Here is an 18473-nt window from a genome sequence, read left to right as displayed (position 1 = left end):
GGTCTCGGGTTCCGGACAACAATACGTGTATACAACTTGCAGGTAAGAGTCTTATGACTATTACATGACCAATCTCATCCAATCCCTACCATCCCCTTCAGCCTACAGCGGGGGAATTACTCACACATGGATGGGGGAAACATGGCTGGTCGATGGAGAGACGTCGGTGGTGATGATGGCGATGATCTCCTCCAATTCCCCGTCCCGGCGGAGTTTCGCGATGGTGGCGGCGTACTGGATGTCTTCTGGCGATTTCGTCTGCGTTTTTAGGTCGAAGGCGTTAAGTAGTCCAAAGGAGGGCGTCAGGGGCCAGCCGAGGCGGCCACACAATAGGGTGGCGCGCCCCCCTCCTGGGTCGCGCCGGCCTAGTGTGTGGGGCCCTCGGGCCCCCACCTGGCTTGCCCTTCTGGCTCCGTCAATATTCTGGGAAAATAGGACCTTTCGCATAAATTCCTAGGATTTTCCTGAAAGTTGGATTTCTACACAAAAACGAGACACCAGAGCAGTTCTGCTGAAAACAGCGTTAGTCCGTGTTAGTTGCATCCAAAATATATAAATTAGAGGCAAAACAATAGCAAAAGTGTTCGGGAAAGTAGATACGTTTTGGACGTATCAGCATGCATGCGGCGAGTTCGGCCCGGCCTTCTCCTCAGACTTGGGAGATGGCAAAGCAGGGCTCCGTCCCTGGGGTTTCTGAGAGGGAGAGAAAGGTGAAGTGAGTGGGGAAGGGAGAGTAGGCGGCTCGGAGCACTATTACAAGGCCGGGGCAATGGTGCACCGAGAGAGGTATACACCGCGTCCATGGCGACAGGTTCGAGCGTGGATTGGGCGAGCGTGGCGGTGGACGGGACAAGGGGAAAGTGCCAAGGCGCGGAGGCGTACAAGGGAAGGCAGGGCATCGGTCTCTGTCATCTCCTTGCTCGGGAAGGGATGGTCGACTCGGTGGGAAGTCGCAGAACCCACGCCCGACAGGTGTTCGACGGGTTGTCGGCTTCTAGAGCGGGGCTGAGAGCAGCCAGGAGGAAGAATACAAGGGCGGGAGCTTGTGAGGCTATGACTAGCCACAGTTAGAGGGGGCTAGTGGCGCGATGGCTTGGTCAGAGGGGCTCTTTTGGAAAAGACATGCCATCGATGCCCATGCCATGAGAGAGAGAGAGAGAGAGAGAGAGATGGGGAGCTAGGGCTGCATAGGGACATGCATGGATGGTAGGGTACCAGGTCGTGTAGAAGAGGGGTAGGGACGCAGTGTGCAGTGCAGCTAAGTGGTGGAGTAAGGCATGGGGGGGGAGTGACGTGTTTGACATATCTTTGCCAAGATTTGGCATAGCCGGCCACCACCATGCCTCCAACAAGAAGATGACAATGGGATGGCATTGCATGTCGACCATGAGAGAGGGAGTGGGGTGCAGGTGAGAGAGATGTCAAGGCATTCCCCATAGTGGAGCAAGAGGAGAGAGATGAAGAGAGGTGCGTGGTGCATGGATGCCTTGCATGGCCGGCCACCTTTTCTTGTGCATGCCCAAATGAGCAAGCACGGTGCCAAAATGGACTAGGTAGCTTGATTAGGTGAGTAAGCTGATGATGGTTAGGCCAAAACTTGATGTTGGGAAAGATTTAAGTGATCAAGGAAAATTGAGATTGAGATGGAAATTAATAGAGATGATGATCTATAGATGGTATACGATCCAATCATGGTTTTGCCAAAATGTTGAGGTTGAAAGATAGTTCTTTTAAAATGTTCTACTTGCTCTACAAAGCAAGGTAGACTTTTCTTATAATTAAATAAGCGAGAAAAAGAGAGATAGGGCATAAGTATCATAAGCATGCATTTTATATACTTCCTCCGGTCCATATTAATGGGCTCAACTTTATCTAGATTCATATGTATCTAATTAAGTTTTTAGACTAGCTGCATGCGAATCTAGACAAAGTTGAGTCCATTAATATGGACCGGAGGGGGTATAAAAAAATAGAGTGAAGAAAATATATTTCTAGAAGAAAATTATTTTAAAAAGGAAGTGAGGAGATACAAACATATATCATTCCCATTCCTAGTTTTATTTTCGAAAATATTTTGAAATGGTTTGATAAAACTACAAAATAGTTTTGTTAGAAAGATAGTGAACAAGATGGGGTTTTACTGTTGTTGGGAAATTTGGAGGGAAACTCCCAATTTGAAATTCTTGGATCATTGCCATAGGGCATAGTACTGATTTTCAAAGATGATATTTTGTTTTAGTCTCTTAAGGATAAGGCTCAAAGAGTGGGATCTAGATAAGATGATAAAAAGAAGGTGTGCAAGACATAAGATGGTTAGGTCAAGAATATTTTCTAACATAGAGTTGGATGATCTTGGAGAGGTTGGGATACAACTGGAGATTAATCATCTGTTGGCCAAATGATCATATCACAATATCATGACTAGATGAAGTGGGGATCTTAAATGATAGATCAATGAGACATGTTAGTGGCAAGGGAAATACCAAGGATATTTGATCACAGATCAAATAGTCCTCTAATTATTGTTGGTGTCTATGACCCTTATTTGATTTAAAATAGATAAAAAGTTTAATTGAAACCTTTGAGATGAGAGAGGGTTTTTAGAAGGGTAGTGTGATCCAAAGTCGAATTAGAATAAAGTATGAATCACTCCATTTTACTTTTGGAAATCAAAACTGCATATAAACACTTCTATAAAATTCTAAAGTCACACAAAGTAGGGGTATGCCACTTGGCAAATACTTTGCGTCAACAATAATTTTAGAAACTCCTATTGTGATACTATGATCTAAGTGACCATAGCCAATTTAAATAAAAGCATTTTGTCATGACCCTTTGAATTAAGACTTTGAGTCAAAAGACAAAGCAAAAGAGGTTTTGTTATTTGACATAAGGTTCAAATATTTTTGGAAAGAGGAGATTAAGGTGATACAAGAGTGGCCATGGCATGAGTGTTTTCTCGAGATAAGAAGATGTGGGTTGAGGTATTTCACTTAACATTATTCAACAAACATCACTCATCAAACAAAGTCAGATACATTTCAACCAAACACATGACAGCACAAGCAAAACTTAAAAAGTTTTTTGTTCCCCTGATTTTTGCACTTTAGACAGATAAACAAGGTTGCAAAAGTTGAGGCGTTACAGTTGGCACGTTCATTGCCAGCAGAGCTACCCATGGCAGGTCTTAGTGACACCGCCATGACTGTCGAGAGAGCTGTCTGGGTGGCACGCGCTTAACCACAACGACGAGCTTAGCGGAAAGGTTTTTCAAAAAATTAAAGAGCTTGGTCGAGAGTCACGCAGGGGCAGGATGCAAGCACAAACTAGTTGGGGGACGGTGAGCAGCACGAGGGCATCAGCAGCTTGCTGATATCTCGATGCGTCAATTGGGAGAGAGTTTTTAAGGCGTGGATCCGGCGGCGTGGATCCTCTGTGTCGTATTAGATCTGGACTTCTTTCTTTTTTTTTATCCAAAAACTCAGTTCTATACACCGGTACAGACATCCCTGAAAAACAAAGAAAATACATCGGAGTCCTGGGGAAAGACGGCCGCCGCTGCCGTCAACGCGTACTGCATACTGAAGGCACACCGCCGCCATCATCGCTCCGGGGAGCTTAGTAAGGCAAGCAGCCGGAAGTCCTTCAAGAAAGGGCCTCGAAAGCCCTACGCGTCGAAGGACAAGCTGTCGTCTTCAAAGTCGTCGCCGGCGAACCTCCGCGAGAACTGAGCTCGCTAGCCTCCTGGCCGAAGACGCCCACCACCGAAGCAGCATCTCACAAGCCCCGCCTCAGCGCAAGAGGAGACGCCGAGGCCGGAGAACGGAATCCCCAAGATGCGCAGATGGCGACGTCGCCACGCCGTCTGGCCGGGGAACAAAACAGCCCGCGGGACCCGCAGATCCGCGAGCACAAACCGCCGACAGCTCGCCGGCGCCGCCACAAGTGACGAAGCCGAGGAGGAAGACGAGCTTCAGCACCTTTATTCCATACGCACGCTGCCGGCTCGACCCAACCAGCGCCGCCGGGAAACCTAGCCCTACCCCTACTATCTACATGCCTAGAGCACAAATCAGGGGCCCCTCCTCCCTCCCACCGCCGGAACGGCGACCGGAGAGGGAAGAGGCCGCCGATCCGGCCGTTGGCAGAACGAGGGAACAGGGAAAACTTTCTTTTCGCCTCTCTCGTTACTGTAGCACCAGGGAGGGGAAAGGGAACATACTAGTGATTTTGGATTTGATTTAGATCTGGTAGGCTGGACAGATTGTGCTCGTACGCAAAAATAGGTCTCCCCTGTTGGGTTCGTTGAATGTTCAGACGGACAATGACAAAAGGAAATGGCGAAAAGAAAAGATCGGATGCTAGGCCACGACATAAGAAGGATTACCCAGTCTTTTTAGCCTATGAAGGAGAAGGGAAGCAAACTTTTTGACCTACCAAAGATTTGATCCCGCTTTTTCACGTACTACCACCACCGATTGCAATCTAATAGTAAAGATTATTATTATTAGGTATAGGTACAGATATAGATAACTGTATGTATATATATAGATATATGGTATTGATTGTCATAAAAAAAAGTCAACTAATGTTGCACGGCCGTGGCCAACTAGCACCAGAACAGTCTTAAAGCTTCTTCAACAGCACATAACATGACAGGGGCGCTATGCACATCCACATAGAGGGTTTTTGTCTAACTATTTAGATTCTACATCTATCGGTTCCCAAATGATCACATTAGATCAAATCCTGACTTCGAAGATATTGCTTGAATCAACTTTGCATGCATTTGTTCCTCTCTGAAACAAGAAACAAACAATATATATTTAGATCTCCAAATGGAATATAAAAAACGATAGCTTGTACATCTGTGTGTTCACTAACGTTTGATAAGGAGGGAGATGCAACTGATTAAAGCATGTAGATGCTAAAGGCAGTCGGCTTGGATCATCCCCGTAACTGCAACCAAGAAGAGTTATAACATAATTATCGGCGGCAGAGAGAAACATTAGAAGTCAAGTATACCTCTTGATGCCAAACTTCGGATTCAAGGTTCCAAAACCCCTAATCGGACCACGAGCACTTCCGGTTACGAACCTATCCATTCATGCAACGTCATCCATCAAATGAAGGTAAGGAATGTTTATTCGATATGAATTATCATTATATTCATCAAAAAACTTTGAACAAACAAAATCCTGCTGAGAAAACAATAGACATACATGAGAAACCGTTCTTGATCACATCCACTAAATTTCCTTAATACATTCCAGAACATAACAATAACCACATGATCCTGCAAGAAAAAACATCAAGATATAAGAACATGAAGAAACATGTCAGGAAACCTGGTGCAATGTTTAATTTACTAACCAATTAATTAGAGAGTTTTAAAACATTTCTTACTCTCTTCGGCAATTCATATGTCAATTTTAAATCTCACTACTGATGGAATATGTCAAGGAGTGATTTATACCAAGTTTCAATGTTGAGGGATGTGAAGAAAAAAAAAATAGTAGAGGAAGCTACCTTCATAGATGTAAGAATTAAAGTACGGAGTACACTGAAAAGATCATTACTAACAAGTGTTTTATCTTGAATTTCAGTGCTGGGTGTTAAGTTGCAAGCTTGGAACTATGGGGGTTCCCATCAGTATCCTGTTGTCTGAGATAGTAAAGTGAACCTTTGCCTTACTAAAATTCTCTGGCACTATTAAATATCATGGTTACACACTGTTTTGCATGTCAAATTACTGAGTGGATTACTCATACTCTGGTACCAAATACCTTGGTTTTCTGCACCAGTAATCACTATATCAAAACCTCTTTGTTTGGGTGGAGGCAATATTTCTCACAGAGACGAATACAAAAAAGATACGAGCATTATTGCAACATCTTAAGTAAATTTCAAATTGCTGAGCTACTTTCTTGACGAAACAAAAGAAGCAGGACATACCATATGATATTCTCCACTATAGTTTGTGTTCAACTGAAGGTCTTCTACATTCAAGCTCAGAGAGCCGGATATGAGAAGCTGCAGGGGTGAAACAAGGCAAGAAAATCACAAAGGTAGGAAAGCATGTTTCTACAAAAAAAGGAAACTACAAACGAGTAGGCATGAAGCAGATTATAAAATTCAGATGTTACATAAGCATATAACAAGTAAAGGTTTTTGTCTAAAGCCTATGAACTCAGATTGATATAAACACAGCAAGAAAGTCAGATTACATTAATTAAGCAGACACATACAAGTATTTTGTTAAACAAATGGAGTAAAAGTATACTTCTCTATTCGCAATGGAAGTGTACAATAAAATACCTGAAATTCATGTTCATTGAACATATCAGTCCATTCTTTGGGTATAAGTTGTTGAAAACCTCTCACAAACTGTGCAGTTTGCACACGGTTCTGTGACCATAAAAAGGCAGATTGTTTATCACAGATTTTCATGACAAACAACTGACAAATTTACATTATCACTCACCTGGCAGTTTAACTGGTAGTTGGCAACAAGATGCATATACGTAGTAACATTATGAGCAGTAACATGCATCCTTGCCCCGCCAGGAAACAGTTCTTTACCATCCGGTGCAATGAAATAAAGATAGGAGAGATCATCTGAATCCTGAGGTTGGAAAGTAAAATCAGATGACAAGTCATAAGGCTAAACTGGATCCATATGATGGTATTTTAAGTTATGAAGAGATACCTTCATATTCACTAGAGTGCGATATGATTCTGGGTCAAGTGAAAACAAATCATTAAAGAATGTTTCCCTGGTGCATTGTGAAATGCCAAACGTAAATATTAACCTTGTCAAAATAAAACACAAATAGCACAAAGAAAAAATGATATAATGTGACATATTGCATTATCAACAAATTTATAGAATAACCTTAACACAAAATATTCAAATGTGGTCTATCATATATACTCAAACATCATCCTGTGGACTAATTACACCCCTAACGACAATTGATGAACAGTGGAACACATTTATCTATTTAACCACAAATCAAAACAACTTAATACAAAAACATAATTTAAGTCAACACAAGCACCAAAAATAGTGTTACTCGTAGCACAACTGAAACTACCCAAATAATGAAGGAGAGAGAGAGAGAGAGAGAGAGAGAGAGAGAGAGAGAGAGAGAGAGAGAGAGAGAGAGAGAGAGAGTTACTTCTGTTTCAACTTCCTTAAGAAGAATATTGTAAATGGCAAGCAAACTGTTATCCCTTCATACATTGCCTGGAAGACAAGAAAAAAGCACATATCAAATCACCCAACAATCACTTTGGCAACTAGCCAAGTAGTTAAGAAAGAATGTGGTGGCTCTTAGAGAATTTCGGACCCAGCATACACATAGTTGAGTTCGCAGCAACTAACAAGACATGCAGATTAAATTGTGAAATTTAGCATGCATCATTTAGTGGGCAAACAACTTCACAATGCAGAGCAAACAATTTCAAATAAACCCTATCACACACCCAATAACAGGTAGTGGGCAACCTAAGCAAGCATATCATCAGATTATTCAGCATATACAAGCCAAAGTTGAGATAGATGTAATAAAGATGTCGGACCTCTACATAAGTAACATAACACGCTACTGTACATGAAGTATAAGTAGTCTGGATTTTCTCCATCATCAAATATGAGGCATATTGCAGCAAAAAGCATCCAACCTTGATCTCATTAACAGTCAAATGACATCAATTTCAGATACGGCACCCATATTTTACGTATTAAAATACTCACATAAGTTGATTATATAACTTGCAGAAACAGAAAGATTTTAGTGCTACATATATAATCTCTTAAAGTTAACTAAGTTAAAATTTATGATCGAAATACCTTCCCAAGTAGAACTCCAAGAAAATGAAAATACTGCAGACAATCTGCATGAGCCAACTTCGATTCAGGGTTGGGATATAACAAATGATCCGCTGTTTCCTACGGGTAGGAAAAAAAACTGTGAGGCACCGTATCGCACGATAGCCATGCTGCCTACCAGTCCTATACCTGCTTGATCACCGGATACTAATAATATGCATAGCATCTAAGTACACAATATTACAAGAGTACTGTCTATAATTTATGTCATTGAAGTAAATCAACAAAATAGATGAAAAGAACAGTTACCTTGAAAAAGCCAGACTCCAAACTAAATGCAGACTCGGTGATAATGTTCATGAACTCTCTAAAAATTCCACCAGCATCAACTCCAGCTTCCTTCATGCCATGCTCATTGAAAAAAACTATTTGAATCTACAAAAACGTCCTCATGGTGTTACAGTGCTACAGGAGTCAGGAGGTAGCGCCACAAAGTGGTTACAGCAAATTCCAACATTAAATTAATTAAATATTTAAGATTTTTTTCATGCCAGAAAAGTTCAAATCCAAATTTAATAAATAATTTATGTTCTTTACATGGGTCGTATTTGTATTTGACTTTTTTCATGATAGATGCATCTTGTGTTAATGTGTTGTCACAAAAGAGATCTCTAATAATTTCTTAGTGGTGCTGCTATGCATTGGTACCACGATAGCACCATCTTACCATCAGAGGTGATAGCAGGAACAAAAGTAAAAAAAAAGAAAGTCATCACCATACCCTTCCTTTAAGATCTTCTGCAGAGAGAAAGTTTATCTTATTAAAAGCATCTTTCAACGGATTGGTTCTGCTTATTTCCAGGGTACGAGACCCAAAATATTGTCTAGAGTTTCCCATGAGCAAATGGTCTGCTTCCAAACGTAACTGATCACAAACAACAGAACTTGTAAGATATTATCATAAGAAGCATAGCAGTCTTTTTCAGCACTGTTAATACAAAAAAAAATAGTAATAACATACTTGAAATATCTCAAGTCTTGTGCCAAAAGGTACCAAAAACGGAGCAAGCCTTATAATTTCTGCTTCACGTGTTCCCACAATAAGTGCCTGAAGAAAAAATAAATGATGAAGAAATATGTTCATGAACTCCATTTCAGTTAATCGAATAGCAAAGAGGTATAGTACCTGAGAGGCAAACTCATCACTAATAGCTTTTGTAGAACAGAAACTAATAGGAGGAACAAATTGGTCCATGTTATTCCAATTCTCTAACTGCAATAAGATACAAATTTCAGATTTCTACTTTATGCATGCAAGAAATAATACATAGAAACTGTTAGAAAAATGCATCTGTATTGCTACTGTGCCTGCTACGGAGATGATGTGTATATGTCAGTGGTGTAGAGTGTCTAGGATGTGTGCCTGCTACGGAGTTGTTTGAAGCTTGTGGAAGGGAGCAGAAGGGTGCTGGGAGAAGGGAGTTTGGTGAGAGAAGCCAGAAGGAATTGCTCCTGATAGATTTATTAGAAGAGAATTGCAGTAGAGAAGAAGTCTCATACTGTTGCTTTGGCATGGCTTGTGTTATGCTACTGTTGCACTGCAGAAGCAGAGAGGAGTGTGGTTGCTTGTTACTGATAGAGGCAGAGATGGGATAGGCCTGTTAAGCTCTGGATTGGTGCTCTGTAAGGGGAGTAAACAGGGACTGCAGGGTTAGGTGATCGAAGAAACATGGGGAGAATGATGGTTTGTATACTGCAGTGGTGAAACCTTAGTGTCTAAGGAGGCTGGCTGAGGCAGAGCTCGAAGAGGAGATGTCATTAGAAGTGTGGTAATGGAGGGTGCGAGCGAGAGGCTTGATAGAATGAGCCAACGGCAGAGGTTGTCATGGTTTTTAAGGTGTTTTAGGAGCATTTGGCGAGGTCAGGCAGTTGTGGCTCTGTAGGAGGTACGAGCTGCTGTTGAGGTCAGACAACCGTGGTTCTGCAGGAACTAGAGTTAGTGAAGAGGCAATGAGAAGCTGGTTTGTGGAAGGCGTGTGCCGCCCAAGTTGCATGCGTCAGAGTGAGAAGGCACAGCTTGGAGAGGAAACGGTTGCCTAAATTCAAGTGGTATTGGAGGTGGCTACCTTGATGCAGAATTGGGTGTGGTGCTCAGGCACACATGGGTGGAGCTTGGATGGTCAGAGTTGAACAAACGGGTGCTTGACAAATGACAACCAATGGAGAAAAAAACAAAGAAGCAAGAGCTGGAGGAAAAATGCTCCCATGTATACTCTTGTGTTTGCATTTTGGCATGATGTTTACTGAAGATTCTGGCATGATGGTCAATGAAGAATGAGGTGGCAAGCTAGAATTGTAGCTGTCGTACTGTCAAGTGGTTGTAACAAGATGGCCATGGTGGTCAACCATGCCCATCTTGAGGGGAGCATTGTGCGGAGTTAGCCTGTGAGGTGAGAATAGCTTAGTGTGGAAGGTCTAAGGGACAGGACATTCAGAATTTCCCCAAAAGTCCACAGTAAGTGTATAACAAATGAATAGAAAATTTCGGCTTAGTTGGTTTAAAGTAATAACCTGTATAAGTAATTCACATAATCCATTCGTAACACTGCTCTTGAGAATCTGAGTCAACATTTTCTTATTATCTAGAGGACTGCATGTCGTCTGTAAAGAAGATGATTGCAGAGGAATAGTCAACAGAAGTTCCCATAAAGCCTGCAGATTGAATTGAAAGCATGTTAATGTAACACCAAGCAAACAACACATCAGCATCAACTTTATAGCGACTCTAATGGTATTTTGGTGTATATTACATACCTCCTTTAAGATGAAAACAAGAGACGGCAAATCTTCAAGAGAAACATATCTTTCAGATTTCTTAAATTCCACAATATCCATAAACTGTAAGATATGGCTGGTACAAAAGGATAACAAAGCATTAACAAAGTATATCTTGACTCTTGAGAAAATATAATGTAGTTTTTCCATATCATCTGGTACTTCGAAAAATAAGAACAAAACAGCAACAGTTTGTGACAATATGAAAGTATGTATTTACCTGTACATTGGACAGAAAATGGACAAAGGTAATAGCCAACCAGGAGCGTCTGGAAGCAATTGAGAACAATACTTGGAAAAAAACTGCCATTTATCGTTTGTATGGCAGCTCTTTATAAAATTCCATAGTGCAGGAACAATTTCAGTGGTATGCACCAGCTCAGTAATTATTCCATCAGTAATACTGGAGTGCAACATGCCATGAAGAAGAAAACTGATGGATCCTACAATCTGTAGCTCAGTACTTGAAAGGCCAGCTGAATCGGAAAAATCTATGCTCAGTATACCACTAACTGCAGCATTAACCTATGCATGATACAGGCAAGAGTCAAACGGAAGGCATAAAAAACATAGTGCAATAATCTTGAAACTACCATCTGGTTCAGAAATAAGCATACCAAGTGTTGAAACAGTGTCGATATGTGCCTTTGCAGATCAACATCAAAATAATAGTTAGCATCAATGTCAATCGGTATGGTACCATCGACATATGTCCCTGCACATATTTAATAAGAATATAATTTGCAATAGACTCCCTCAAGAAAAAGAACAAACGGCAAGAACAAATCCTGAGCAAACGTAGAGCATCACAATAGTACTGATTTATAGCTACACCAGACATTTACGGTAGAGAAGTCAACTAAAGCAAGGGATGGCATGGTTATTTCCAGAAAGGGAGGGTCCTCCTATGCCCTGTTTAGCAAGCGGTAACAATCCTCCCAATAAAAGCTGAGCCTAACTTTGAATGACTGAGATTGTTTTGTAAGTACGTCATGTGGTTACATCAAAACACGGAAATGTATAAATGTAAGAGATGACATAACAACACTAAACGAGTTACACAGTACAGACTGTGCTAAAATATACTACCTCTTTTCCAATATAAGACGTTTTGGTAGGCCAAAACACCCTACCAAAACAGTCTTATAGTTTAGTACAAAGCAAGAGACCAGAACACCTAAGTTCTAGACAGTTCACCAAACTATGCATATCCTGGGATGAGAAGGGCAACCTCATATCTACCTCCAATAAGATTGCGAGAATGGGGACGCAATCCCTTCCCAAATAAGATTGCAGAAATGAGGGAGGCAATCCCTTTCCATATAAAACTGCGACAATGGGATCAGTTGACATGTTGTTATGGTGTGTGCTCTCATGGCCTTAATTTTCAAAGAAGAATATAGGACAATACCACAGCTACACTTTTCTGTATTGCACACTAGATCTCAGTATGGATTTTTTATCATTTGCCACACTTCACTCTAAAATATGATCATTTCAGTGACACAGGGTGTGGCCAATGATCAAATTGCAAACTAAAGTGTGGCACATTGTCGAATCCCCCTTCAGAATACATAATGTGTTGGATAGCATATCTAGACTTTACAAATTCTGAACACATTGCTTACATTTTTAGGAAATACATAGGTCGAAAAAACATCTTTACTATTTACAATTTGGAAATACATAGGTCATTCATGCAGCAACTAAAGTTAGAACACAGATCTGATACATAGGCATGTAGGTCATTTAGCTGTGCTGTGTAGGCCGAAAATTAAGAAGTCATTGATCAAAGGACACAACTGCAAAAGAAGGATTAACTGATAAAAGGACAGAGATCAAACCTACATAACTGTACTTCTTTTTATACCAAGAGATTAAACGAAATCATTTATCCACATAAAAGACCTTGTTCTTAGCTAAAGTCTAAACTTATGATTTGATCATTTTGCAATAACTGAACTCGTAGAGCACCTAGTCCCTGTACAAAGCCTAGTAATTGACTTATCTGGCACTGTTTCAGAATATCCATTTTAAAATTTAATCTTCTATTATGATTCTTCTATACTTTGAGTTATACCTAACAGATAGAAATCAGAAACCATACAATCACAAATAAGAAAGTGTATTTCAGTGAGAAGCATTTCTCACTTGTCATTATCATGAAGACCTCCAGAGAAATGGAACACAAATGCTGCATACATAGCTAACTACAATGCAAAGAGATGGAATGTTGTTCTGCTTTACATGTAAATGACTTACTGTCAATAGGTGATGTGATTTTTGGGAATCCATCCAGCAGTGATGTACAAAGGCCAATGATTTCAGCTCTCTGGTTTAAAAAAAACATAAACATAAAATGTTCATGATACATGTTATAAAACTTGACTTTGGTATCATCAATTAACCATACATGAGCAACGCAAAATGAAGTGGAAAAAATAAGGCTAGTATTACAAAACGAAGATAAATATAGGTGGGAATATAACAAGACATGCATATCCTTTAAGTGTCAGAAGAAGAAAACACGTTAAATTGATGCTCTGTGTCTCTCTGTTCGGAGAATATAACTGGAGAGAATGTTATTCTCAATAAAAATCAAAGGCACTTATACTAAAATGTTATTCCCAATCATAGAATGTTTGTGCAATTTCTCCTAACTGTTTATAACAATCCACTAAAACAACCGAAATGCTGTAGTAACATGTTTATTTTCAAAGCAAAGTAGAACACCTACGCTTTCAGGAGCGAAGTCTGGTTCAGACAAAATCCAGGTTGCAGTTTCAAGTACATTGGCAAGGAGGCATGCTTGTCCAGGATGATTAGCCAGTATGTCCGTTGGAAGAACATCAGCACAAGATGCTATCTCAAGGATATAATTTGAGATAAATCCATTACTACAGAAAGCCTGAAGTGATGAGAAATAAGAATAATCAATTGTAGATTCACTGCAATAAGTAGGCACATGAGTTTTCAACAAAACTCCGACAAATGGAAGTTTATAATGCAAAAATAATAACAGCTCACATTTAACACTGAAATTTCTATGTTCACACGCAAAATGTTATGAGATATAAATCATCAAATGAAATCTTAAGAGAACACCACCTTCTTAAAATCTGGTAAACTGTGCCACAGAGAAGGGATGGACAGAATTTGTGATGAAAAGCTCCATCTTGGATCCACACTCGAACAATGACAACTATAATTGCCAACATGTGAAGCAACAAGTGTGAGGATCTTACTCAGTGCAGATGAACAATCAAGATACTTTGTATGCCTTTCACGCTGAAAAGGATCAGAGCCATCAAAAAATCATAAGATAGACCATTAAGGATTTACTACCACCTACCAACAAATGCTAATAAAACAAAGTCAACAAGTGTTCTCATGCAGTTTTCAGAGAACATGCAATCAAGTGTTTGAAAATGTTTCCATTAAGAGGATAGGCAAATAGATACAAGAGTCAGGCAGCAAGTTCCGACATCAAAGATCAAACAACACTTAACACAGACAACATACACGCGCGCACGCATGCACACTAGCTAATTCGCGTGGTAGTTTGAAAGCATGTATCTCTCCGACTCCACCTTAAGGCCATGTGCCATAGACAGGACGTTCATGCCTACCCCTACAACATCCTGCTGCTATGCTCCAGCCAAATGGAGAGGACATAGAGGGAGACCATGGAGTCAAAACGTACAACTCCCAGTTACAGTTAGATCATGAGAAAACAAATGTGTTCAGCCATGCAATTCTCCGGAAGTACTCTACAATGCGGCCAGAATAGTGCAAGCCACGTCTAGTTCTTTAATGGTAGAAGCTTCTATCAGATCATAAATTCTATTATGTCCTTTCATGCATAGTTGGAGCTCTTTGTTCTATTGTAAATTCCTGATATAAAATCATAAATACTAGTAGTTATAAAAGTTCTCACAAAGATCGTAAATGTTGTTGCTTAACATTGTAATTGCAGAAACTTGTGTACATGATTATAACAGCGTGCAGATAGGATCCCTAACATGCTACGCGCTGGTCTACCAACCGACTAGCACTTAGCACATCCGTGAATACTAGGTCTCAGAAAGTGGAGTTGTTCTCAAGGAAGGATATACAGGTGATTATGTGTACTAGTTAAAGCAGACTTATGACCCTGATATATTTTGGTCAGATAGTAACCTAGAAAAGTAAAAACACAACAAAGGTAAACAACAAGTCAATCGTGAGAAAGAAATGAAAGCATACCAGTAGAGCACCAATAACCCCTCGAAAGAAACAATTAACCTTCTTCATTTGAAGATATTCAACAATTTCACAGCTCCATTGAAAGTTTGGATTCATTAAGCACACTGCAAATTCTAGTAATTGGTGAAAGGGGATTGGTTTGATTTCTGATGATGCCCAATCAAACCTATCAAAACATAATAAGAAGGTTAAAGGCAATGTTCTCCATTCCTCATGGATGATAGAAAGAAAACGTTGCTGGAACCTAGAGGAAACATCAAGAAGACGACATACAGCCAACATAAGTCTCATGACACCACGAAATAGAGGTTTAGATAAGATCAACAAGATGCAGGACTTCCCAAGTGTATACAACTGTATATTTCAGTGTGACAAAGTCACTCAGCTCAAGACACGTAATGGGCAGAGACCGTAAGACCAGTCAAGTAAATGTTTTATTAGCGAAATTCATTATAGCTGGAACTTGATAATGCATCATTCTTTCTTTATAGAGTTATTACTTTCAGAGAGTGGCCAATTGGTCAGAATCGAATGAGATGAATAATACGTTTTTACATCACGCAATTGAAAATAAAATAGACGAAATAAGACCATTCTAAATAGCAGCTTTCGAAGTCACCTCTTCTCATGGAGAGCATGTAGACAGATAAACGCAAGTTTCCTCAACCTGTAAACCACGACAGATTTCACTCTGGAGCTATCTACACCAGCAAAGAGACTCACCAGATCCCCTAATTAAGAGAGAAGGAAATAAGAACAAATTATAGTGAATGCCATAAAAGTAGTACACAAATGAATATCGCGCTGACGACTATGTAGTACTCCAGAAATGGCTAGAGAAATTTGCAAATGCAATCAGAAATATCAACGATCATACAAACTAGAGGATGTTGTCAAAAGGCATGATACTCACCATCAGATCTAACGTAGAGCAGAAGGATGTCGCAGATTTTACAAAGCATGTCAACATCCTCTCCTCGCTTTGCATTGAAGAAGAACAGCAGTTGACGAAGAAAATCAGAATCTGGCCCAAAACAGTTCCTGATTTGGAGGCAATTAATAGCACACGATTCAGTGAACACAAGGCTAGCAGCAAAGGTTTAGTGTGAACTGCGAAGTTTGGAAACGCTTGCCAGTCCACATTCTGGACTAATGTGGACAGGGTGCGGCAAAACGATTCTCGAGCTTCCAAACGTCTTAACTGCGCAACCTTCCAGTGTCTCTGCAGCTTACAGTTGGTCAGATTCGATTTCAGGAGTAAACAGGGTTTAGGTAGCGATTTTCTTAACAGAGCGCGCTGAGGGTGGTGGTTAAACGGATAGCTCTCGTATGACGACATAAGAGAGAGATTTGAGCATGAAATTTTCCCACCCGGCCACGAACCCAGCCCCAGGCTTGTAATAAGTCGGCCGCTGTAGTACCTGAATCTTAGAGGCGGAGGCGTTCTGCAACTCCAGCAGGGCCTGGCCGTCCAGCTGCGTAGGGTCGCCGGAGGCGGAGGAGGACATCGCAGCCTGCATGACACGCGCGGCAAGTGAGGAAAATCCGTCAAATCCTCGGAGCAGGACGCGCGCGCGGACAAGGTGAAGCTAGGGTTTGGTTTTAGCCTTTTAGGAGTAGATGATACCTGGGCTGAAGAGGCCGCCGGGTCTAGGGCTTGGGTATGGCAAGCTTCCGCTCCCATGTGCTCGTCCGGGAGGTGGCCCGACCAGGATTCCCGCCGGGGCGGAGTAATCTCGGCCGGGGAAGGAGGGGAGGGGCCGGGTGCGCGAGGCGGTGAGGCAGACGGCTTTGCCCCCGACCTGGGTCTAGGGCTTGGCTGTGGGAAGCTTCGGCTCCGACGCGCCCTTCCGGGAAGAGGCCCGGCGAAGATTCCCGCCGGAGTGTGAGGGAGGGAGGAGAGAGGATGGTGGAGGCGGTGAGACACACGTACGGCTTTGAACCTTTCGGCGCCCTCCCGAAATGCCCCGATTCCACCACCTCTCCCCGCTCGCGAATTCAAGTTCCGCCGCGTCCTCCCCAATCTCAATTTTCTAACGGGCTGGTCTAGTACAAATGCGTAGTTGGGCTGAAGCCCTATAAACAGGCTAACCGGCTACGGCACCGCGGCAGGTACCATTTTTTTTTTATCGGGGAGCACCTAGGGCAGCCCTCCCCTATACAATGCTCACCAGCGTGCGGGAGGAAGGATCGCCTCAAGCGATCCCGCGTGAGCCAGCCCATTAGTCAGGCGCTTGCTGAAAAGAAAAAATTAGGGCTCAAAACAGTGAATCGGACCCTTACGTCGCTCTCCTCTGGCGATCCCAGAGGCCCCTAACCCTAGCCCGCCGCCAACCCCCTCCTCCCACCATCCCACTCTCACCGCCACCAGAGGCAGCGGCCGAAAAGCCCTCCGGCTCACCGAGGACGGTGGTGGCGGGGTCTTCGCTGCTCCCCCACGCGGAGGGCTTCAGAAAGCGAGGCGGCGGCCTCGTGGAGAGGCAACATCGGCTTGACGACGAGCGGTGCTCGCGGGTGCGGGTCTGCTCTGTGGCCGTGCGGACGGCGCGGAGCCGACGGGTGCCAGATCTGAAGCTCCCGCCCCTCCCAGCCCAGAGACGTCCCACCCCATCAATTATGCGGCCGGTGCCTCCGGATGCCAATCCGGACGGGGTGCTGGTGGTGGGGATTGACGACCGGGAGAAATCCCAGACCAGCAGGCCGGTTTCGATGGCGGTGACGTCTCAGTGCACCGTATTCCTCCCTGGGTGCACCGCTGTGGTGCGTCTTTGATGGTGCTCCGGTGATGGCGCCAGACAATCTTGGTGGCGGTTGTTGTGGAAGCGGTTGGGAAACCCTAAGAGGAAGGTGTGATGAGCACAGCAGCAAGTTTTACCTCAGTACGAAACTAAGGTTTAATCAACAAGTAGGAGAAAGCCGTGACTTCTGAAGGTGCTGCTAGCTGACTAGTGGCAGGGCGCACTACCGGCGTCAGCAACAACGTGGAACCTGCACACGACACAACCAAAGTACTTTGCCCCAACTTACAATGAGGTTGTCAATCTCACCGGTTTGCTAAAAACAAAGGATTAGAAGTATCGAGTGGAAATAGATGTTTGCAGTAATTAAAGAGAACAGAGCTTTGCAGTAAATAAAATAACATGATTGCAGTGGTTAAATTTATCAGAGAGAAGGAAAGGACCGGGGTCCACAGTTCACTAGAGGTGTCTCTCCATAAAGATAAATAGCATGTTGGGTGAACAAATTACAGCTGGGTAATTGAACGAATACCGACCATGCATGACAAGATGATTACTATGAGATTCGTTTGGGCATTACAACATAATACATAGACAGTAATCCAACTACGTCTATGACTAATAATCCACCTTCCGGTTATCGTCCGAACCCCTTTCAGTATTAAGTTGCAAGCAACAGATTATCACATTAAGCAATGTGTGTAAAGTAAACAATAGAATTACCCTTGGATAAAACATTGTTGTTTTCTCCCTAGTAGCAACAACACATCTACAATCTTAGAAGTTATTGTCACTCTTCCAGATTACTAGAGGCATGAACC

General features: G+C 42.2%; 1 protein-coding gene across 1 annotated transcript; it reads right to left on the bottom strand.

Moving 5' to 3' along the window:
- Window positions 1-4732: 4732 nt before the first annotated feature.
- Window positions 4733-16422, bottom strand: LOC124661555 (E3 ubiquitin-protein ligase UPL6-like). The gene is made up of 20 exons (XM_047199418.1): window positions 16336-16422; window positions 16048-16136; window positions 15828-15955; window positions 11287-11384; window positions 10890-11194; window positions 10649-10745; window positions 10406-10546; window positions 9021-9107; window positions 8856-8942; window positions 8144-8269; window positions 7856-7954; window positions 7182-7249; window positions 6710-6776; window positions 6485-6625; window positions 6319-6408; window positions 5956-6033; window positions 5223-5296; window positions 5026-5097; window positions 4885-4959; window positions 4733-4799 (listed from the first exon to the last, which is right to left on the bottom strand). The coding sequence occupies exons 1-20, from the start codon at window positions 16420-16422 to the stop codon at window positions 4733-4735; spliced, it is 2076 nt and encodes a 691-aa protein (XP_047055374.1).
- Between the last annotated feature and the right edge of the window lie 2051 nt (window positions 16423-18473).

This window comes from Lolium rigidum, chromosome 1 (assembly GCF_022539505.1).
Source record: "Lolium rigidum isolate FL_2022 chromosome 1, APGP_CSIRO_Lrig_0.1, whole genome shotgun sequence".
NCBI lineage: Eukaryota > Viridiplantae > Streptophyta > Magnoliopsida > Poales > Poaceae > Lolium > Lolium rigidum.
This window is presented reverse-complemented; position numbering and strand designations above follow the sequence as displayed.

Coding starts and splice junctions, on each gene's coding strand:
- LOC124661555 (XM_047199418.1), bottom strand. CDS start 16,422: ATGTCCTCCTCCGCCTCCGGCGACCCTACGCAGCTGGACGGCCAGGCC. Junction 7,250..7,855: donor TTGGAGTTCTACTTGGGAAG/GTATTTCGATCA, acceptor CTTGTCTTCCAG/GCAATGTATGAAGGGATAAC. Junction 5,098..5,222: donor GATCAAGAACGGTTTCTCAT/GTATGTCTATTG, acceptor ATGAATGGATAG/GTTCGTAACCGGAAGTGCTC.